The sequence below is a fragment of the Vombatus ursinus genome, unplaced genomic scaffold, assembly GCF_900497805.2.
Source record: "Vombatus ursinus unplaced genomic scaffold, bare-nosed wombat genome assembly UNPS02014874.1, whole genome shotgun sequence".
Lineage (NCBI taxonomy): Eukaryota > Metazoa > Chordata > Mammalia > Diprotodontia > Vombatidae > Vombatus > Vombatus ursinus.
In genome coordinates this window covers 19090719-19115404 of record NW_020954652.1, presented here as the reverse complement: position 1 = coordinate 19115404, position 24686 = coordinate 19090719, and the positions used below count along the sequence as shown (strand labels likewise).

The 24686-nt window shown below is 36.9% G+C and overlaps 1 protein-coding gene across 4 annotated transcripts in view; it reads left to right on the top strand.

Annotated features, from left to right (window-relative positions):
- The window catches only part of ZDHHC17 (zinc finger DHHC-type containing 17), a 111568-nt gene that overhangs the window by 38934 nt on the left and 47948 nt on the right, over window positions 1-24686 (top strand). For 3 of the 4 annotated variants that reach the window (XM_027842523.1, XM_027842525.1, XM_027842522.1), the window contains exons 2-7: window positions 1133-1236; window positions 4575-4697; window positions 13282-13359; window positions 13935-14079; window positions 19561-19625; window positions 20308-20470. In XM_027842523.1, the coding sequence (XP_027698324.1) occupies window positions 1133-1236; window positions 4575-4697; window positions 13282-13359; window positions 13935-14079; window positions 19561-19625; window positions 20308-20470 (678 nt within the window). The remainder of the gene's footprint in view (window positions 1-1132; window positions 1237-4574; window positions 4698-13281; window positions 13360-13934; window positions 14080-19560; window positions 19626-20307; window positions 20471-24686) is intronic. The other variant, XM_027842524.1, reaches the window with a different exon arrangement.

Here is a 24686-nt window from a genome sequence, read left to right as displayed (position 1 = left end):
GTGTCATAAGGAACAAGTCAACTTTGTATATAGGGCAGTCTAAATTTGTCTGACCTCCCCTAAATATTTTGACATGTTCATATAATACAAATTAATCTCATGTTATTTCTTTCATTATACTCCATACTCTTTCCCTTCTTTCTCATATTCTTGCTACCCGCCTTTGCCTTTTGAAACTGCATCTGAGAGGTATTCTGATTTCCTCACCCATTAACCTGTTAAGCTGCCTGTCAACTTCAGAAAAATTATGTTAGTTTTAGTTTACGTACTACAGCATAGAAAATCTTAGAATATAGGGTTGGCAGTTCTTAGATATTATCTAATCTGGGCCCCACATTTTTACAGAAACTGTGGCCTAAATAGTAGGTTAAGTGACTTCTCCAGCACCTCACAAGCTTTTAGCATATGTGAGTCTAGGACCCAAATAGTGGGTGGAGTTGTTAGATACCAGTCTTGGTTTAACAGGGAGTTTAATTTCTAGTGATTCAGTTTACACATATCATATGTAGGTGCTTATATTCCATACTGCAGAGTTTCAAGAATATGATTTCATTAATATTCTCCCTTTTACAGCTGAGGGAAACTGAGGTACAGGTAAGTTTAAGTGGCTTCCTCATGGTGACACAGCTAGAGCTGTATGAGTACCTAAGTTTTCCCGTTGCAACAGTTCTGAAAATCCCTTCCAGCTTTAACTCTATGACTTACTAATCTCTCTAGTGAAAAGATTTAGTTTTAAATCCAAGCTCTGCCACTTAACCTTTGTCATCACAGTGCAGACTGCAGCCCTCTTGTGCTGAATAGATTGGCTTCCTGAGTTTCTGTGGCTAAAAAAAAAAATGTACTTGTTGCTGTTCAGCATTGTAGTGAAGAACCTATCTCTACTTAACTAGGTTTTCTTTAGATGACAGACATCACTAATACTGACTCTACCGGTATTTTGATTTGCAGGAGGTAGGCCTGTTGCTATATGCCTTTCCTCCAAAGAATTCCAAATGGTAGTAGGACAGATAGCTACTATTTCACAGGCATTTTTCATATATTTAAAAAGCATCCTTAGTAAGTTAATTAATTCCATTTGAATAAGTTACTTTTCCATTTTAAACTTCAGATACTATATGATTCTTTTTCATAGGAAATCAAGCCCCAGAGCCATTATAACCATGGATATGGTGAACCTCTTGGACGTAAAAGCCACATTGATGATTATAGCACCTGGGACATAGTCAAAGCTACACAGTAAGTGTTTATTTGCTATTTTGATTTGTAGGATTGTAAGTCCTTCTTGAGCTTGTAAGTAGCTTAAAGCTCTTATAATTTGGCAAATTAATGAATATGTATTCCCTTTTATAGGTATACAGAATTTAAGCATAGTTTCTTCTTAAGTCCTAGTCTTTCTACTTTAACAAAACAAAGAACTAATAGGACTTAATTGAACCAATTATTTGGCATTCCAAAGGAATGGTTTGGTATTTCTTTCCATTTCCCTCTTTATCTTTTAGTGGTATCCAGAAAAGCTTTTGTATGATGTATTGAGTGTTGTGACTTTCAGATAGGTGACATTTTAGGTAAAGAACTATGTCATCATCTCATTAAGTATTTTTAAGTGCAAGAAAAATTCACTTTGACAGAAAGCAACCAGAAGAGGGCAGCCATAATGCTAAAGGCCTTGAGATCTTGTTATATGAGGATTGATTGAAAGAACTCGATGGTGATGTTTAGGGGCACGTGATAGTTGTCTTCAAGAAAAAGCTCACATCCTGTATTGGTCGTTATAGTTCAGCAAAGCTTTTGACAAAGTCTCTTGATGCTATGCTTGTGAGTAAGATGGAGACATATTGGCCGGATGATATGAGTTGGGCAGACACAGAATTTAATGATGCAATGGGGTCCTTATCTTGGAGAAAGGTGTCTAGTGGAGTAACCCATGGCTTTGTTCTGTTTAATATCATTATTAATGAAGACACAGATGGCATGCCTGCCAAATTTACAAATGACAACAAGCTTGGAAGGTACAGCTAACGTGGATGTTAATCTTGATCTAATTAGATCACATATGAGTCTAATTAATAATATGACATGGAAGCCAAAAAAGCTCAAGGCTACATTCATAAAGGTGTAATATTCTGAATGAAAGAGATAATGATTTTGCTATATTCTGCCCTGGTCAGGCCTCTTCTAGAATACCATGTTCAGTTATGGGTACTATATTTTAGGAAAACATAGACAAGCTGGAGCATTTCCAGAAGAAGGTAGCCAGGATGTTGAGAAGACTGGAAAACATGCCATACAAGGAATGATGTGTTTATATTGCAAGTAATAGAGAGCCATTGGGTTTTGAGTAGCGAACTCACGGTCAGAATCCTGCGTTAGGTAGCTTACTTTGATAGCTGTGTGAAGGATAAATTAAAGAAATAACAAAAGAGACTGAAGACAAAGAGATGGATTAAGAGGCTATTAAAATATATTGATACAGGCCTGAACTGGATTTGTGATAGTATGCATAAAGAGGTAGGTAAGAGATAGAAGAAAGATTGTTGAGATAGAAGTGAGAGGGCTTGGTGATCGATTGGTTGTGGAGAGGTAGAATGAGGATTAAAGTTTAAAAAAATGACGGGGGTTTTGATTTTAGGCGACTGGATGTCATCACCCATGGAAACTGGGAAGTTGACAAGAGAAGCAACTTGGAGGAGGAGGAGCAGAGATGATGAGTTCAGTTCTGGACATAGTGAGTTTGAGATGCTAGCAGGACGTCCGCAGCCTGTGTGTCTGTCAGGCAATTGTAAAGGGCGGACTGGACGTCAGGGGAGAAATGAAGACTGGAGATACAAATCTGAGAGCCATCTGTATAGACTTGGTAATGGAAGTCAATTAGCTCCTAAAGGAAGACTATAGAGAGAAGAAAGATGGTTTTACAGCCTTGGTGGACACTCTTATTAAGAGTAGGAGCCAGTAGAGAAGCTGGACAGGAAGCCTAGAGAGGAGAAAACATCAAGAGAAAAGAATAGTCATCAGTGTGATATTCTACAGAAAAGTAAAAGAGATTAAGTAGGGACTGAGAAAGAGTCTTGAATATTGTCATACACACCAGTCTTAAATGGTGGTGAGGAGTGATACTTAGCCGGAAAGTAGGGAACACGGATAAAGCGGGAAGGAGTGGCTAGTGTGAAACTTAATTCTTGATCGTGCATTTTGTTTTTGATTTTACTCTATATGTGATTTTATTCTGTAACCATATTCTGTATTCCATGCAACAAACCTAAACGTCTTCTCTATCTCTGAGTGAAGAAGCTCATGGGTTCAAAAGTTCAGTCTCTTTTTGAAGTTAGGTACCAAAGGCTTATGCTTTCCCACAGTTACTGTTAGTTACAGAAGAGCTCTGTACTCAATACTCTCATAAAACATTATCTCAGCATTTCCTGCAAGGTTTGTGTGTTTTCCTTGAGAAGCTGAACTAATTGACCTTGTCCCATGTTTCAGAAAGGGGTCTTATGTAATCCTCTGGTCACCAGTAGGTCCACATACCTGAGTCTCTATTGGTGATCTCAGGGTGCAGCTGAGATCCATAAAATTCACAAAAGCGTTCCTTAGAGACAGCGGTGGTCTTCATCCAAGTGGGCTATGCCTGCTTTCCTTGATGTAACCAATTATGATTCCCCAATTCTGTGATGTTACCAAACCCATAACCAATGATATAATTTTTATTCTTTTCTGTGTTCTGTGTTTATAAAAATAAGTTTCATCTTCAGTTCTGGGTCTTTGGCATAAATGAAGACAAGCCATTGACCTTTTATTATCAGGTTGCATTCCCCTGGTAAGGAATGATATGTTGCTTATAGAAACTTGCCTCAGTTTACCTTTTTGTTAGATTTCACATACTGTAATAGGCATTTCCTTAAGGAAGTGAGTGCCTTATTTTTGACTCTGAAACAACATAAAGTTAGGATTTTTGAGCGTTGTGAGGGTCTTGATTTATCTTTGTCTGAGAAAACATTTTGTACTATATTATGCAGAATTTACTTAAATGTAGTTTTGTCTAATTTCCCTTAAAATACAGTACTTATTTTTAGTATAGAATAACATCAGTGTTACCTATTATCTGTTAAATTTTAGAATATGATTTTGATAGAACAGCAGTGTTGACTAATAACTTTTTAGCTTATTGATTTTTTACATATCATTACTATAAATTTATCTACTTTTTATGGCAATAGTAAATCTTCTGAATATATTTTCGGAGTTACTGGTTAGTAAAGCTGGAAAGTTTTACTGTGCCAGCCTTTTCTTTATGACTCTTTATGATTATTAATGCTAAATGAGCAGCTAGGAGATTATGATTTTGTTATAGTCTAATTATTTCTACCCTAGGAAATGAGTGATTATATATGAACCATTTCAGGTTGTATTATGCATATGAATTTCTAAAAGTAAAAAATTTTTCTGAGAGGTCTCCAGCATGGCTAATAGCAGCTTCTTTATCTTTTTTAAGTGCCTGCGTTATTTTCTTCTTCTTTCTAGCTTTAAATTTCTTCTGAGATATTAATAACATTGTCACCATTGTCCTCTTTTTCTTTAAGATATGGAATATATGAACGCTGCAGAGAGTTGGTGGAAGCAGGTTATGATGTGAGGCAACCAGACAAAGAAAATGTCACCCTTCTCCATTGGGCTGCCATAAATAACAGGATAGACCTAGTAAAGTATGTGCTTTTGATATTTATGAATATTGTTTTGTTTTATTTTATTTTATTGTTTTGGTTGGTTTTATTTTAGCTGTGACTTTCTTAGTATTTTTCATTTTCCTCTGGCCTCATCTTTGTTTCTTGTTTCCTTTGTGAAGAGTTCAAATCAAATACCATGTAAGCAGTTGTGATTTTAAAATTCTTATTTAAAATTTTCTTTTTCATGAGGAACTTACTAATTAACAAACACAAACATTGAAAAAACAAAGAAGAAAAGATTATGTAAGAACAATTTTAATTTTACCTCAGATTTTTAAAATTGTTTTTATATGAAAATATATTTTTATGTAAAATGTTTATCTAATCATTTTACATACAAAAGATAGTACATTGTATACATATGCAAAAATAGTGCTGTTCTTTCATTAGACTGCTTATAAAGCAGTTTAATCATTGCTGTTGTTAACTCTAGTGCTTTTTGATTATTTGGCCCTCTAATTGGTTTAATCTATTTTATGCCTGTAGCACATGAAAATATTGATTACATAACTTACTGATAAAAATAATCATAATTTGGCAACCTGAATGCTGCTGAATCTCTTTTTCGTTGTTGGAGGAGAGAGGGTTTCTAGTACCCTATTTAGGGCTAATGTAGCTAGCATGCAAAGCTGTTATACTTAACGATGTTGAAATTTCTGAGGGAGTCATCTGCTGCTGGCTTCTCTTGCTTCCCATATAGGGAGAGGTTGTTCTGGGACAAGCGAGACTGAATTTTAAGGGGACTGGACATGGAAGAAGTGAGAGAGAGAGAATGAATGAGTGTGTGACTGACTTCATTCTAAAGCCACGTGGAAATCTTATTTGAAGTATCCACCACTGAGTATATTTTCTGGCTCTTTCTGTCTTCAGTAGTAAGGGTAATAGAGTTGGTTGACTTGTGGTTGCTTATTGGTGCTTGCCAGATATTGCTTAGGAAAAAAAGCTACTTCTTTCAAGATAGGAAAAGGGAAGTTAGCTATCATCTAATCCTACCTTCTCATTTTTCAGATAAGGAAACTAAGAACCCCAGATGGGAAGGGACTTACCTAGGTTTACATATAGTAAGTAGGTGAATCAGGGTTTGTACTCAGGTCCTCCAACTCCAAATCTAGTGCTTTTTCTACTGTTCAACAGTGACTTTGCCAGCGAGACTTCAGCATAATTAATGCTTGGCTTATAGTTCTGTGTTAAAACTTTATCATCCAGAAAAGGTGTACTTGGAAAAGGAGGTAAACTGGTCCCAGAACAAGAATGAGGGATAATAGTGGAACAGCTTCCGTGCTGCAGTGGTATCCACCATGTTGAGTGTAGGCCTCCATTGTGTTGATCCTGTGGTGGGTTTATTGAAGAAGGAATAAATGAAAAAGTACTTATTAAACACTTATTACATGCCATACACTGAACTAATACCTGGAGATACTAATACAGAAAGCAAGGAGTTTCTGCTCTCTAGGAGAGCAGTCTAATTGGAGAAGATAACACGTAAAAGTTAGCTGCAGGGCACATAGAAAGGCCAGGAAGTCCTAAGGGCAAATGGCAAGGCCTATAGGACCTTAGGGTATATTAGCAAGCCTGATAATATTTCTCTGGGGGCTAAAGGGTACAGAGATAGATAGAGCACATGGTCAAACCAAGGGTATTACAGAACACATTGGTAGTCATCTGTCTAACCAGAAGCATTAGAGTATGTGACTCCCTGCTCCCAGCTCATCTAAGTGGTATGAGCAACCATGATTTTCTTCCTGCCTAGCTGCCCCCCCGGGGTCTTGGCAGGTTAGGAGAGGGGAAGGGTTATTCCCTTTCCCTAAAGCTCTTCCCTCCATGCTATATGGGAACAAAAATATATGGGTGATCTGATATTACCATTGGATGGTAATTGAATCACCATTGGATGAATTACTCATATAGATGAAGCCATGTACCATTGAGGTATATGCATAAAGACTAGCTACACATTCCATTTCCTTTTTTCACTTGCTTTATTTTTAATTAGATCAGATTTGAACTCAGCAATTTGAAGTTTGGGGTTCAAAAATCAAAGTCATGAAAATAAGATGTGATGTCTGGCTAGATAGAAGTTGATGTAGCAGATATTTAGGAATTTTAGGGGACTTTTCCAAATGACTCTGTAGTGTGAGATGATAGTCAAAAAAGTAACATCATAATTAGAAATGTAATATCTGGAGTGAGAGAGATAACCTAACTTCTCTTGGTTAAACCACTTGTGGAATGTGACATGTGAAGGATTTAATGAGCTGGAACCTTCTTAGAGAGTGGCAACCATGCTGCTAGTTGTATGTAGTTCAGGTCGTGGAGACCTCTGTAAGCAACTTGGAATGGCTGGCCTGGGGAAGAGGAGATGTAGGAGCAAAGCTTTGGCAACTTTCTTCAGGTATTTGAAGAGATGTCATTGTAAAGAGATAATATGTATTTTTCCTACTTGCCCCCAGGGGGCACAATTAAGAGCAGTAGGTAGGAAGTGCCCAGAAGTAAATTTAGGCTCTGTGTAAGGGAAATGCCAAAAACTTATGTTCCCAGTATTATGTCAAGCCTAGAATGGATGATCACTCATCAGGGATATTGCTTTCAACTCCAAGATTTAGTAATTCTGTATCCAGTGAAAATTGTCTTCTGTGAGAAACATTTCTAATGAAATTAAGTATTCTTCCATAAAGATCCACCCAGAAGTACTTCTTAAAGCATTAGCTTCCCTTATTAAAATAATGCTAGGAGACAGCTGGTGATGCCGTGCACAGAACACTAGGCCGGGTATCAGGAAGACTTGAGTTCAAATCTGGCAGACATATAGTAGCTGAATAATCTTGGGCAAATCAGTTAACTTCTTTCTACTTCAGTTTTCCTCCTCTGTAAAAGGAACAACAATGTCCCAGGTTTGTTATGAGGATAAGCAGAGATAATAATATTTGTAAACTGCTTTGCAAATCTTAAAGTTCTGTATAAATGCTAGCTAGCTAGTAAATGTGGCGGCGGCTGCAGCAATACTAAAACCATTTGATATTTTATGTAATAATTGAAAATGCTTATTTATGGTAAGTGCCAGTTATTTGCATGATTAAATATCACTAATTGGGATCACAAATGAGAATTGTTTGGGATCCTTTTTTATTTTCTTTAAAATATTCCTCTCCCCTATTCTCCCCAATTGTAAGATTGAAAAACATTCTGAGTCCTACAGTTGCCCATAGCTACCTCCCTGTTTATCGAGTGCTGTGATTGTGACACAGACTTTGTTTTTTAAGTGACAGAGAAGAAAAGGAGGTTCTTTTGGGGATGTTATCACATTTCCCAGCACTTAAAATTCTCTACCTTCCAGAGTTTTGCCTGCTCCTGCCATCTGATAGTCAAGTCAGTAAGCATTTATTTATTTATTTATGGTTTTCAACATTCACTTCCATAAGACTTTGAGTTCCACATTTTCCTCCCCAATTCTCCCCTCCCAACACCCCAAGACGGCATGCAATTTGGTGTAGATTCTACATACACATTCATATTGAACCCATTTTCACATTAGTTAATGTTGTAAAGAAGAATTAGAATCAATGGGAGAAACCACGAGAAAGAAGAAACAAAGAAAAGAAGAAAAAACAGAGAGCAAATAATATGCTTTGATCTACATTCAGACTCCATAGTTCTTTTTCTGGACATGGACATCGTTTTCCATCATGAGTCCTTTGGAGTTGTCTTGGATCCTTGCATTGCTAAGAACAGATGAGTTTATCAAAGTTAGTCATCGCACATTGTGGCTGTTACTGTGTGCAGTGTTCTCCTGGTTCTGCTCACTTCACTCAGCATCAGTTCACTCAAGTCTTTCCAGTTTTTCTAAGTCAGCCTGTTCATCATTTCTTATAGCACAATAGTATTCCATTACATTCATGTACCACAACTTGTTCAGCCATTCCCCAACTGATGGGCATCCCCTCAATTTCAATTCTTTGCCACCACAGAAAGAGCTGCTATAAATATTTTTGTACATGTGGGTCCTTTTCCCATTGGTATGATTTCTGTGGGATACAGTCCTAGAAGTAGTATTGCTGGGTCAAAGGATATGCACATTTTTATAACCCTTTGGGCATATCAACAAACATTTATTGAGCACCTGATATATTCCAGGCACTGAGCTAAGCACTAGGAATACAGAGAAAGGCTGAAACAGTCTTTGCCTGCAGGGAGTTCACAATCAGTAGGGCTAGTCAGAATGAAAACAACTATGTACAAATAAGATGTAGACAGGATAAATTCAGTCAGTTAGTCAGTAAATATTTATTAAGTGCCTGCTCTGTGCCAAGCACTGTACTAAGTGCTGGAGATGCAAACAAAATAGAAAGATAGTCCCTGCTTACAAGGAGCTTATAATCTAATAGGGGAAGACAAGACACAAAAGGAAGCTTAAAACAGCAGTTGGTTATGGGGAAGGTGTAAAACTCAGGGAGGGGTGAAGTCTGAGAAATTCCAAAATAGTGCAGCCAGGTGAGAAATGAGAAGAGTGAAAAAAGTCATTGAAGGTAGAGGAGATACTCACATTGAGGAAGACCAGGAAAGGCTTCTTAGAGAAGGTGGAATGTTAGCTGAAACTTGAAGGAAATCAGAGAATCCAAGAGTCAGAGAAGCAAAGGAAAACAATTTCAGGCATGGAGGACAGCCTGTGAAAATGATCAGTCAGGAGATGGAGTGTCTTGTAGGAGGAGCAACAAGGCGGCCAGAGTTACTGCATCCTAGTAGAAGGGAGTAAGGTGTAAGATGACTAGAAAAGTAGGAAGGAGCTAGTTTATGAAGGCCTTTAAATCCCAAACAGAGGATTTTATATTTGATCCAGCAGACATTAGGGAGCCCCTGGAGTTTATTGAATAAAGAAGTGACATGGTCAGGCTTGCAGGAAGATCTCTTTGATAGCTAAGGTGAAGATAGCCTGGAGTGGGGAGAGATTTGAGGCAGACGGGCCAAACAGAAGGCTGTTGCCATTGACCAGGCATAAAGTGATAAGGGCCTGCAGCAGATCAGTGTCAGTGTCAGGGGAGAGTATGGAGTGTACACAGAAGATATGGGAGATGAGAGAGTGAGGAGTCAAAGATGACACCTAGGTTGCAAGTAAAGGTGACTGGGAGAATAGTGGGCTTGACAGTAATAGAGAAGTTAGGAAGAGGGGTGGGTTTTGGGGAAAAAGATAACCAATTTAATTTTGGACATCTTGAGTTCAGGATATCTATAGGATATCCAGTCTGAGATATCTATTAGACAGTTGGAGATGTGAGACTGGAGGTCAAGAGAGATGTTAAGACTGTATAAATCGACCTGATAATCATTTGCATAGAGGGATAATTAAAGAAGCTGATGAGATTACCAAGTGAGAAAATGTAGAAGAAGAGAAGGCTGCCCAGAATCAAGCCTTAAAGGACACCAGTGGTTCACAAGAATGACATGGATAAAATCTGATAAAGAAGTTATGAGACAAGTGGTCAGGGAGGTTGGAGGAAAATCAGGAAAGAGTAGTATCACAAACTATATAGAAGAGATTACCAAGGAGACGAGAGTGATGGACCACATCACTGGTTATAGAGAGGTCAAGAAAGATGATTATTGAGAAAAGACTGTTAGATTTGTCAATTCAGAGATCGTTATTAACTTATTAGAAAGCTTTTGTTGAAGGATGAAGTCAGAAGCCAGACTGCAGAGATTTTAGAAGAGAGTGGGAAAAATCACTGATCATAGAGAAGCGAGAAATAGAGTGATAGCTGCCGGGGATAGTTGGATTAAGTGAAGATTGTTAAGGATTGTGAAGGCATGGGCATGCTGTAGTACCAAAGAAGCAGCCAGTAGATAAGGAGACTGAAGATTAATGAAAGTGGAAGTGATAGAAGGAACAATCTTCTCGAGAAGATGAGATAGAACAGGGTCAAGAGTGAATGTCAGGAGTTTGCCTTGATAAGAAGAATTTCATGTGAAACACATAAAGGAGATGGTGGGGGAAGGCTTCTGAACAATATGAGATGAAGAGGAGGGCTGATGAGCAAGCTCTTGGTAAATGGCCTCCATTTTTTCAGCTTAATGGGGTCCAAGTTCTCATTTGAGAGAGCCATGGGAGGGAAGCGCCAAGGGACTTTTGAAGAGGGAGGAAAAAGCTTGGAAAAAATCACTGCAGTAAGTGGGATAGACAGTTGATTAGGGAGGTGTAAAAGGATTGCCTTGCCTTGGAGAGAACCAGTTGAGGTTAAGTAACATAAATTTGTGGTAGACCCAGCCATCATGGTTTTGTGATTTTCTCCAACTTTATGAATAAACAAGACATGGATAAGACAAAAGGCAGTCTATGGTGGGAGTAATCTAAGTCTTGACAGGAAAAGAATAGCAGTAGAGTAAGGGGGCAAGGGCTAGTATAGAGTTGAACATCAAATAGTCAAGATGGAAAAGGGAGGAGACATAACCAGTGCAGGGGTGGTGTCCTGGGAACCAGCTGAGAGAATGAGAATGAAGAACAGGATTAGGGTAAAGCAAAGGGAAAGGGGGAATGAGAAAAGATTATAATCAAATAAAAGAATTTCAGATCTCGTGACCTGAGAGTAGAAAACACATGGCTAACGGCAAGAACCAGTATATGACAGTCTCTCTGCCAGCCAAGGTGGGATGGAGCAGTAGGTCATGGAAAATGAGTAAATTAAGGCAATGGGAAGTTAGGGTGCTTGAGGTTATCAGATATGTACAGTTGAAGTCCCTTTGTATGAAAGCCAGAGTTGGGGAAGAAAGACTGTGAAGTAGGCTCTGAACTCATTGAGGAAGAGAGAGTTTCCAGGAGGTAGGTAATTGACATCTACCAGTATCTTGATTGGGTGATATAAATCAACTGAATGATATTTAACAGGTAAACACACAAGTAATACTGTTTGTTGGGCAGGAGAACACAGGAGGGCACCTAACACTAACAGGTGTTCTAGCACAGGTTCACTTTTGATCTGGTCAGACAGGAAGACAGCTTCAGAGTAAATAAGCTTACTTTATTCTAGTCTGATCTTTTCAGAAGGGTTGCTGATAATGGGAGCTCCAACTCCTATAGCATTCTCTAATCACACTTCTCCCAGGGACAGGCGAGAATGGTAGGAGCTACTACTCCTACCGGTCCCCTAAAGCCTCAGTGGGGGCCGGTTGATGCAAACACAGTTTCCCCCCAAGCCTTGATGGGGGCCAATCAAGGCAGGTACATGTACTGTGTGTTACCCAAATCCCCAAATGGATTCCCCACTCACTGACCAGTGTCTGCTTTATTTATAGGGCAACAGGCAAAGAAGGCATATTGCCAACAGTTGTCTCACAGGTTAACGTTAGCAATATTGTCACAACCTAGCACAGCACATACATTTTGTCACCCTATATCTCTACTGCGACTGCTCTGTAGAAGCTGTTTTCAACCATAATTCGTGGGAAATATTATCTAGGATCCTGGAATTGTTATCCAAAAAGGAATAACAAAGTCCTCCTTACACACACTATTCACCTTACTTACAAATGACCATCAGAGTAAGAGAGGTTACTGAGTGATGGTGGTAAAGGGGAGAGAGAATCAGGAAGTATGAAGGAGGGGGCAGCCATCATCCACTGCCATCAGCAGTGAGGCTGGGAGGGATAGTTACGAGAGAAAGTAAAACCAGTGCTCATAAGGATGGTCAGGGAGGTTATTGCATGGAAGGAGCCAGGTCACAGTGAGGGAATGAAAAAGAAAAAGATTTAAGGTGAAAGCAAGTTTGTTACTCAGGCATTCCTGAGTTCATGGTGGAAGGGTGGATAGATCTTGAGTGGGAAGTTATGACGGTCAGGTTGAGAGGAACAGGAACAAGAGAGCAGGCAGTGGGAGGATGGGGCTTGAGGTTTGTACAATAACAGCTGTGGGGTTGAGGATCACTGGCATGGGAAAGTTATGACAGGTAGTTTGCTAATCATTGAGGAATGAGTTCAAACAGACTGTCATCATCCCCAGGGGGTCTGGACACCTGGTATGGAGGTAGGCTAGGCTAGAGGATAAGCCTTGAGTTTAAGAGATGCTGGCCTCACCAAATAGAGGTTCTTGTCAAAGTGTCAGCAGTAATTGACCCAGGATGGAGTCATCCTGGGCCCCAGGCAGCCATGTGTAGGTGGAAGGCTGGAGAAAGTGTGGTTTAACCATATTAGGGGCTAAATGGTGGTGGGGGTGGCAGGAGAGAATGATCTCAGAGGGCACATGAAATGGCTGATCCAAGCAAGGATCTTAATTAGTACTTTCTTACTTTTTTCTTCCTTCTTTTGACTTTTTTGTAATACAGAGTTCTTTCATGAAACTTCTTCCAGTGATCAAAATGATCTCCGATATTTCTCATACAGATTGTAGTGATAAGTCATTGGTTTAAATTTGTTAGGTAACTATCAAAAAATCCCTTATATATTATAAAAACTTCAAGGATAGAAAGAAACATAGTGTCTGGAATAAAACTTTCTTTGCTCTATCTTCCATATAATTTCACAATTTTTATGTGGTTATAATAGTAATAAAGTTGCTAAATTCTTTTTTTTTTCTTCTTAGATATTATATATCGAAAGGTGCTATTGTGGATCAACTAGGAGGAGACCTAAATTCAACTCCACTCCACTGGGCCACAAGGTTTAAAATTAGTTTTGGATTTTTTATTTATTTCTTGGTTTATAACTGAGGCAGTTGTGTTCAGAGGTGTTAGACCTCCAAATTATTAGGAAAACTCATACTAGTACATACAGGTTTTATATATGAATGAGTTTCTGTCTTTTATTGTCTGCTTTGAAAGCCCATCTCTTTTTTTTTTTTCCTTAAATGCCTCATGGAGAATTGCACAATGTAATTCTATTTGTACAGCTGGCTTATTTTTTCCATTTTTAAAAAATGGGAAATTCACTGTTTAATTTTCCATTCTTATATGCAAGGTGAGCATTTAATTAATAGTAATTAGTCCATCCTAAGTGTCAACTGTTAATCTTGAGTTAGAAGTACTTCACTTTATTTAAGAAAATTATCATTATCCTGAATGAAGTATTTAGTTGAGTTTTACAAATTTACAAATTCATAAATGTGTGCTGATAAATATTTAAATAAAAAAATCTAGTTTTGTATTCAGTGTTTTCAGTGATTATAGTGATTGACAGTTGTACTATCTAGTTCAGAAGAACTTGTTATCCCTCAATGTTCATTCTTTTTTGTTTTAGGCAGGGCCATTTGTCAATGGTTGTACAACTTATGAAATATGGTGCAGATCCTTCATTAATCGATGGAGAAGGATGTAGCTGTATTCACCTGGCTGCCCAGTTTGGACATACTTCTATTGTTGCTTATCTGATCGCAAAAGGACAGGTAAAAATACTTTGTTGTTGCTGTTGTTCAGTCATTTCAGTCGTGTCCAACTCTTCACGACCCCATTTGGGGTTTTCTTGGCAAAGATACTGGAGTGCATTGCCATTTCCTTCTGCAGCTTATTTTACAGATGAGGAAGTGAGGTAAACAGACTTGCCCAGCATCACACAGCTAGTGTCTCAGGCTGGATTTGAACTCAGGTCTTCCCAATGCCAGTCCTGGGACTCTATCCACTTTGCCACCTATCTGCTCACTTACATTATATTTTTATTAAATATTTTTAAATAATTCAATTTTTTATGCCTAACACCATTATGGAGATCTGTGGTGAGTACCAGTTGGGCTAGTAATTGAAGTTTACCTGAGCATATAAAAAAAACCCCAAAACTTTATTGGATCAAAGATTCAGCCTTTGAAAAAAGTATCAAATATATGTGTATTTGGATGTAGACATACATGTGCCTGTCTGTAAAGTATTCCATTCTCTCATCTTACAGACTTTTCCAATGCCTTATTGTAGAAGTAACACTGTTCTCAAAGTCTTTGCCAGCAAAACTCTTACTAGTTGTTAATGGCCTCCCCTCCCTAAATTATCTTGCATTTACTTATATACGTACATCTTTTATTCTCCCAGTTGGACGGTACCTCCTTGAGGGCAACGATGATATCATTTTTGCCCCTTTTAATCCCTAATTCATAATTGTGCCTTGTAAGTGCTTAGTAATTGTTTGTTGAATTGAATTGAGTGGTTTTTAGATCAAAACTATCTTATTACCAAAAGAAGTAATTTAATTAATGGTACTGTTAATTGGTAAGCATTATTGCTTTAGCTTAAAGATTTATTACAGGGATGGGGAACTTGCAGCCTCAAGGTCACATGTCGCCTTCTAGGCCTTTGGGTGTGGCCTTTTGACCAAGTCCAAGTTTTACAGAACAAGTCCTTTTTTATGAAGGGGATTTGTTCTGGGAAGTTTGGATTAGTCAAAGGGCTGCACTTGAGGACCTAGAGGGCCACATGTGGCCTCTGATTTAGTCTGATATAATAATATTATTGCTACATGCCATGATATTGCTATTTTGTATTGCAATATAATTTAATGCTGTATTTTTCAGAATTTTAAAAGACATTGACAGTATCAAGCAAAAAATGTTGAATATTTTGTGTGAAAAGGTTACATATTAAACAGATTGCTCAAGGAAGTAATGATTTAGCTATTCCTACTCTATCTTTGACTCCCAGGTTGTCTTAATATTAATAAACATTAATTTTGTTTGCAAGTAGTTTTTAACTAGTTTCTAATGTTATAGGTCAGGCTATTCCTTTAACTAGGAGTGATAATGCTATCAAATATAACCCTTTAAATACTAAAAAATAATAATTGACCTTTGGGGCAGGGCTTTTCTTCTTATGTAAAAGAGACTGTCAAGAATAAATTGAGGACACCTTTATTGTTGAATTCATTTCAACTAACATTAAATGTCTACTGAGTTCTTAGCTTCCTGCTAGATGTTGGGGTAAAGCATTCTCAGTTGTGTTTCCGGACAGATTTCTTTAAAAAGTAGGTTATCCTTTTATGCAAATGTAAAATCTTAATGATTTCATGGGAAAACAAATTATTATTTCAAAAACAAAATTTGAATCTTGAAAAGCCAATAAGCTATTTGCTAGTATCAAGAGAACTGTTAAAGGAGCCCTTTGAATTCAAAGAGTGGTGATTGGTAATAACTTCTTGTGATTCATACAGTGCGGTGGAAATGCAGGGGAATGAAAGAGCACAGCTGTGATTAAACCTCTTGTAGAAACCCTTGGTTTTCTCATCTCTCTTACTTACCTAGGTTCCGGGCTCTCCCCCCATCTCCCCAAATCATCTGTTTCATTCTTCTTTTCTTTCTCTCCCTCTGCTTTTAAAACAAATACAGACAGAGCGGATTATCTTGCAGCAGTACACACCCTGAAAGTTAACAAGTGAAACGGCCTGTCTGCTGAGAGTTAGTGCTGGCTAAGGAGGTTGCTGCAATCTGATGTAAAGAACACTGTCTCAAGGGGTTAGACTTGTGGGTTCTGGTGCAGGTTCTGCCAGTTATTGATTGCATGACATGAGCAAATCATTTAACCTCTCCTAGCTCATTTTTCTTATTTGTAAAGTGAAGATAGTAATCCCTAACCTTCCTACTTCACATGGTTGTTGTGAGGAGTCTCAGAGGTAATAATTCTGAAAGCACTTTGGACACTTCACAATGATCTTTCAATTATTAGGTTGCAAAGGATAACAGAAAATGAGTCATGAGCAGTAAAAAAAAAAAGTTTATCTGAGTAGGGAGAATGTAAGAGAATTTATAGCTTCTTTCGGTAAGACTCCTTTGCCAGGCTGAAAGGAATTGAATCTCGAAGCCAGGGGGCTTGATTTCAGTTACTGGCAAAATTCTAGTATGTATTGTAAAGGTTTCTAGAAGGTAGTGAACTTCTGTTGAAGAAACCGATGATTACAAAGAGCCACCTTGTTTTCATTAGAGACAGATTATGCCAGATTAACTTGCTATCATACTTTTTTGACAGGGTAAGTCAGTTGTCAAACCAGAGAAGTACTATAAATATGCTTTACCTAGGTTTTAGCTGATGATCTGAAGAAGTCTTTAATGTTCTTCTTAGTGGCAAGATAGAGATGAATGCTAGATGATAGGGTAAATGACAGAGGAGTCAGAACTGGTTGGATGGCCTGATTCGAAAGTAAACATTAATGGTCCATATCAACTTGGAAGGAGGTCTCCAGTGGAGTGTCCCAGGGATCTTTGCTTGGCTCTGTACTATTTAGCATATTATAAATGACTTTCTTAAAGTCATAGATGACATTTGTCAAATTTGTGGATGACATAAAGCTAGAAGAGCTAGCTAGCTAGCACATCGGATAACTGAGTGAGGATCCAAAAAAGGTTTTGAGGTATAATATGTTTGTTTGTTGTCTTCCCCTGTTAGTTTGTAGTATTTTTTAGGGCAGGGACTGTCTTTTGCCTCTTTTTGTATCCCCAGGACTTAGCACAGTGCTTGGCACTTAGTAGACATATAATAAATATTTCTTGATTAATTTATGGATAGACATAAGCATTGGATTGTATCCAGTAATATTAAATGTAAGAGGGACAAATAAATTGGAAGTCTTACACTTAGTTTCAAAAAAAAAAATCAATTTTGTAGCTAAGTGGGAAGCATAGCTAGATAAATATCTCTGAAAAAGAACTGAAGATTTTATTGGCCAGCCTTCCTATGTCCTCTGCTATGGTGAAACCGTACCTGAACTATTTTGTTGTAAATATTAAGAAAGAAAATAAGCTGAAGAGCATCCAGGATGATAAGTTAGGACCTTGAGGTGATGTGAGATGAGGATTGGTTGAAGGAAGTGGAATTGTTTAGCTTGAAGATTGATAGGGGATGTTATGACTGTATCCAGGCATATGGAAAGCTGTCACATCGAAGGGGGGAGATAGGGTTGTTTTTTTCCCAAAGGACAGATATAAAAGCAAGGTAGAAGTTGGGAAATGCTACCAATATAGACTTGATGTAAGGAAAAACTTCCTAACATTTATAGCCATCCATAAGTGCAGTGTCAGTGCAGCTAAAATGAGGAAAGAAGTGAGTAAATGGGCAAAAATATTTACAGCAAGTTATTCTGATAAAAGTCTCATTTATGTGTGTGTGTGTATGTATACAGAGAGAGAAAGAGAGAAGTTGAAATTTATAAGACAAAGGAGAATCATTTCCCATTTGATAAATGGTCAAAGGATGTGAATAGACAAATTTCAGAAGAAGAAATATGAACTATTTGTAATCATATAAAAATACTCTAAATCACTGTGAATTAAAATAACTCTGAGGTATCACTTTATACCTATTAGATTGGCAAAAATGACCAAAAAAAGAAAACGATGAATGCTGGATGGGCTGTAGGAGAAAAGGTGCATTAATGATCTGTTGGTGGCTTTGTGAACTGGTCCAATCATTCTGGAAAGCAGTTTAAAAACTATTCTGTAAAAGCTATTAAATCATTCATACTCTATGATCTAGTGATGCTGTTACTAGATCTGTGTCCCAGAGAGGTCAAAGAAAGAAGAAAAGAACTCTTATGAATAAAAGTATTTATAGCAGCTCTTTTTGTGGTGGCAAAGAATTGGAAAGTGAGGAAGTGCCCATCAGTTGGGGAATGGCTGAGCAACTTGTGGTGTATGAATGTTATAAACTGTTGTGCTGTAAGAAATAATGAAGGTCGTGGTTCAGAAAAACCTGTGAAGGCTTATATGAAGTTAAACAGAGTTAAGTGAGCAGAACCAAAAGAACAGTTTTACAAAATAAAAACAATATTGCAAAAGCAAACATTGAAAGACTTAGGAACTCTGATCACAGAGCACTCATAAAAATGCATTCTACTTATCTGCTGATAGGGAGGTGATGCCTCAGTGCAAATGGAAACTTTTTTGGGGGGGGGCATGTTCAGTGCGGGCATTTGCTTTTCTTGAGTATACATGTCTGTAGCAGGAGTTTTGTTTTTCTTCTTTTCTCATGGTGGGGGTGGGGCAGGGAGAAAGAAAATGCAGATCTTTGTTAAAATTGCTGTGTGTGAGTGTGGGTGCTCGCAAGCTTGCTCTCTTTTGTTAGAATTAGGAAACAGTCTTATGATAATATGAACTTTGGTTTCAGTATATTTGGTACCAACTTTTTAAAACCCAAGGTAGAGAAAGAAATTTCACTTATATCTTTCACTTCTCTATAATTGAGTTTCAAGTTCTACATTTTCTTTTTTATAGTAACCTTTTTAAATTTGAAAACCAATTGGTTCCTCTCTTCCGACTGCCCAAAAGATTCTTTTTTGACATTTTATTTGTTTCTAATTCAAACTTTTAGGCTTCATGTTGAAAAGAGGGTCGTATCTTTTATATGAAATTAACCGTCAGGTATATTTTGTCATTTATAGTTTTGTAGGTTGAAAGCATTTTTAACACTAAATTTACACGTAAGTTAATTAATCTAATTACTGTTATTAAACAGCTTTTTCTAACTATTCATAGTGTAGATGATTTAAAAGAGAAAATATATTGTGCTCTTACTATAGTCAAAGAGTAGGCCTTTCTACTCAGCTTCTTAAAATGCCTTAGAACAATCAATTGTGAAGCAGTAGATGTAATAAGTAAACTTCAGACTTGAATTACCTGAAAATAATCCTGGTTCTCAAATAGGTAATAATCATTAAAAAGTTAAAAGCTTCAAAAGAAATCAATTAATATCTTAAAGGGGAGAACTGAAAAAGCATATGTTGGTAAAATAATTAAGAAATTTAGTGAGGCAAAGTAGTTAATTCAGCTGTTTAAGTAACAGCAATGGAACAATTTAAACTTATTAGTTACCTTCTGTTATGTAGTTTTGAACATTGAATAATTCCCTAAGTAAATTTAGCATATTTTTAGTACCTGACATCTTTTTCTCTTTATTAGGATGTAGATATGATGGATCAGAATGGAATGACCCCTTTAATGTGGGCAGCTTACAGGACACATAGGTATGTGCTCCTTGTAAAGTATTTGTTCAAACCACTGTCAGGAGTTTTGTATAATGAATAATACTTGTAAAATTTAGTGAAGGGAAAGTAGACTCCAAGGGCCTTGAAGGCAGGGATTGTCTTCTTCATCTTTTCATGCTCTTAGAGCCTTTAACAGTGCTTTGCACACAGTAGTTGCTCAGTAAAAGCCTATGGAATTTTTGATTATTTTTAAAAAATTAATTACTTTCCCTCACTAAATTGTATTCATACCTTATTATGCGTGAATTTAATATATGTTAAGATGCTTTAATATTTTAAAAGGGAATAGTTTTCACATTGTTCCATGCATTGCTAATTATAGTACTTTTCAACCCTTTTCATATTTTTCAGAAAAAAGAAATGATAAATTATCTTTTTAAAAAAAATCTTTGTCTTTGCATGTGACTTTGAGATCTAATGTTTTACCATTATTTATTGTTTTAGTTCTTAAAAATACTGGCCCTTAAATAAGAAATGGAAAGTTTTTATGAAACCGCAAACTTTTCTGTCCTAAGGAACTATTGATTTAGTTCATGTTGCTCATCCTTAGTACTTACAAGGTGGAATTGTGCCACAATAGAATGTGTGGCCAAAAGCCATTTACCTGACATTTATATCTTAATGTCTATATTTCAATTATAGTTTTGTTTTTTTCCCCCAGTGTGGATCCAACTCGATTGCTTTTAACATTTAATGTTTCAGTTAATCTTGGTGACAAATATCACAAAAATACTGCGCTACATTGGGCGGTACTAGCAGGAAATACTACAGTCATTAGTCTTCTTCTGGATGCGGGAGCTAATGTCGATGCCCAGAATATCAAGGTAATTATTTGAGAATATGAAAAATGCACTGTTAAGTGCTTCAAAGAAATGTGGATTTTGAAGTTTTAATGAGCTTGGTGTATTATCAATAACCTTGTAGTTTATTTTCATTATTTGAAGTATTGAAATCATTTTCATAGTTTGGTTATGTTTATTAGTGCACCGAGCTCTCATTAAGAACGTTAAATAATTTTTCTTTTTGATTGATTAAATACAAGTTTCTTTGAGAATTCTAATTTCTTTTTGAGGGTCAGCCCCAAGAATAGGAATTTAGAAGACCTCATTTTGTACGTAAATGGGAAAAGATTATATTGCTCTTCTTATATTTGGATTAGCCATAGTTCGTCTTTATAGCTGCTAATAGTTATTCCTAAATACTAAACTTCTCCAGTTACGTTTGTGAATTGTCTACGTGAAGTTTCTTCAAACTCTTAAATCATAACATCTTCTATTAATAATTTATATTCATAAATAACTTCCTAGTGAAAAATATTCCCTATTTTGGTCTGCTTCCTCGGTTATTTTCCGAATCACATTTCTTAAATTTCTAAGTGATTTATTAGAAAACAAATATCATCTAGTTTGAGTCATTTAAAGAAAACTCCATTAAACTAAAATAGCAAATCAGAAAGTAGGTCATCATCTGCTGGATCAGGGTATCTTTAATGTTTCCATGCATTGTGCTTATCTGCTGTTCATTTATTTTAAGAAAAGGACAACAAAAAATTTGTGAATGATAATTGATATACAGAAATGTGTAAGTATAAAGTCACTGTTGTCATTACAGATTACCAACTTTAATTCTATTAAGTGGCTGATACTTAACCTAATTATAAGAAACTAATACATTGAAATAATTTTGTATATTTAGTCTTATGATTTTAGGGAGTGTATTACTTCTCAGTGAATGTAGTAAAATAAAGAAATACATGAGCAAAATAGCTTCATTCTTAAAAAAAATAAGAATGAACAGAATCATATTTTGACATTATAGCAATTTTCTTTCTCCATATTCCTTTTGGAAAAAAACTCAGACGTAAGGGTTTGAGTAGAAATTGAGCTAGGAGCCAGAAATATTCATTTGTATTAACACATGCCTATCTGGATTTACATTCTATTTGGTTGAAGATGTAAAATGAAGTTTTTGGTACTAAATAATGTGATAATTTGGGATTTTTATGAGTTTTAGATATATGGGTCACAAATTACAGTTGAAAAATGCCCTAACAGTACTTTTGTCTAAATTTTATAGCTTTGCTGTGTAGCATATTTAAATATGATATTTAAAATATTTAATGAATGTTTACTATGATTATCATATAGTGCTCATTCCAAATCCTTCCTTTGTTATATCCCTGCAGGTGTTAAGCAAAATGGAGTAAAAGTAGATTTTTATTAGTTAGAGGTGATAGATATAACTTTTTGATCACCTTTTGTTGCAGTTTAGTTGCTTTTGAGTCCTCAGTGAAAAATCCTGTTGAATAAATAATCTGACAATAGCTTCTAAATTTCCCTCTTTTAGTTCCTATAATGTTGAAAACTAATAAAATTTTGAGACAGTGGCCACACCCTGAAGATTTTGCCTCATGGAAGTTTCTCAATAAACTCCTTAAAATGTTATAACCAAACCCCTTATTTGAATGTTGCCAAAATCCCTTGTAATATTCACTATGAGTCCATTTGCTGAAAACCAGACTAGTAATCCTTGCCTCTTGTTCCATTTAGCTCAGCTCTGTATTCTCTTCTGGCATTCTGTCCCTCACTCTCTTTCTTTGTCTTTTCTAACCTACCTCTTCATTTCTTGTGCCTCTCTTCATGTAGCATCTAGCAGTCTAAAGGCCCGCTCAGCTGCAATACTCAATTTGACTCAACAGAACCTTCAGTGGCTAGTTCCTAGGGCCATTCCGTCTACTGTGCTCAACCTAGCCCTTCTTCAGGGTCATAGAATCTTAAGCTCCCTGTATATGTTCACAGTCTTGTCGGACTCTTCGTGAGACCATTTGGGATTTTCTTGGCAAACGTACTGGAGTGGTTTGTCATTTCCTTCCCTGGCTCATTTTACAGATAAAGAAACTGAGACGAACAGGGTTGAATGACTTGCCCAGGGTCACACAGCTAATAAGTATCTAAGGCCAGATTTGAACACAGGAAAAAGGAGTCTTCCTGACTTCAGGACCAGTGCTCTTTCTACTATGCCACCTCACTGCCACCTTAAGCTCCCTACCTCTAACTGAGCTGCTGAATCTGCTACCTCCCCAGGCCTTCCCAGAGCTGTCTCACCGTTCCCATTTCTTTTTCCCTGTAATCTTCTTTTTACCCAAATTAAAGATTTGGTAGAACCAGTTGATCTTAAGCTGACTATAATTGTAAATTCCAAAGCCCTTGGAAGATTTTGCCTCAATGATAGAATTAATAACTTAGTCCTTCATTTGTATTTCTTAAATCCTGTAAGAACATTGATAGAGCTGTGGAAATAAAATAAAGAAATCTTAACCAGTCTTCTTTGCAAATGGACTTTCTTGGTTACAGGAAGACTTACATTTTGCTTATTTAAAGAGTAACTACACATGAAACTTCCAAGATAAATATTCTTGTACTTTTGTAAGAATAGATTATGCTTCATCTCCTAAATATAGGCTACCTAGAGGTATCCTTGTTTTCTCTCACCGCCACTTAGAACTGGCAAAAAAACCTTGCAAATTTTAGGAAAAGAAATAAGTAAAATATAGTAATATGTTATGTAATTGTCCCTTGTTATACCCAACTTGATCAGCAAAAGTTCATCATTATAGTTAGTTCAAATCAGTAAGCACAGTACCTAGTATGTTCAGAGTACCATGCTAGACTGTGACAGAAATTCCAGATTTAGATGAACACTATTCCTGATTTCATGCTATAAAACATAGTAAGTCAGTCAGCATATTACTTGAAGACTCAGAGTTTTAGAATTTTGAGACCCTCTCCACGGTTGTTTTCCATAGTTCAGAGCTTTTTAGAATTTGTATTAATTATACGGCATCGAAATTTTAGTATTTGAGTTTTTGGAATAGGTAAAGTGATATTTTAATTAGATATTTGTACTTGTGGAATATAGGAAAATTCTGTGCTTACTTGGTTAAATATATTTCTTCTTGTCAAAATGATATGATAAAGGAAAGGGAGGTTCATGTTGAGTTAAAATTAGGAAGGTAGAATCTTATATAAAGTTTTATAAAATGTCCAAGACATAAAATAGTGAGATCCTCTCTAATTGTGTTCTTGGCGTCACCAGAGATTTACTTCTTTTTGGGGGGGGGGGGGAGGCATTTGGGGTTAAGTGACTTGCCCAGGGTCACACAGCTAGTAAGCGTCAAGTGTCTGAGGCCAGATTTGAACTTAGGTCCTCCTGACTCCAAAGCCAGAGCTCTATCTACTATGCCACCTAGCTGCCCTCAGAGATCTACTTCTAAAGAGACTATGACCCATGAATGTATTTTATTTTATTTTATTTTTATATTATGGTAATTTTTATTTATTTTTTTGTTTTCAGCATTTACTTCCACAAGATTTTGAGTTCGAAATTTTCACCCCATGTCGCCCCTCCCCCCACCCCAGGATGGCATGCATTCTGAATATCCCCTCCCCTAGTCTGCCTTCCCTTCTATCTTCCCCCCCCTTATCCCCTTCTCCTTCAATTTTCCTGTAGGTCAGGATGGATTTCTGTACCCCATTTCCTGTATTTCTTATTTCCCAGTTAGTGAAAACTTTTTTTTAAAACATATGTTTTTAAAAGTTTGGGTTCCAAATTTTCTCCCTTCCTCCCTCCCCACCCACCCTCACTGATAAGGCAAGCAACTAAATATAAGTTATATATGTGCAGTTATGCAAAACACTTCCATAGTAGATATGCTGTGAAAAACTAACTCTTATTTCCCTTAATCCTATCCCCCCCCCATTTATTCTGTTCTTTCTTTTGACCCTGACCCTCCTCAGAAGTATTTGCTTCTGATTACCCCCTTTCCCAGTCTGCCCTCCTCTCTATCATTCCCCTACTCCCTTGTCCCCTTCCCCTCCCCCCATTTTCCTGTAGGGTAAGACAGATTTCAATACCCAATTGAGTGTGTATGTTATTCCCTCCTTAAGTCAAATTCTGTGAGAATAAGATTCATTCATTCCCTCTCACCTTCCCCCGTTTCCCCTCCACTGTAAGAGCCTTTTTTTTTCTGTTTTTTTTTTT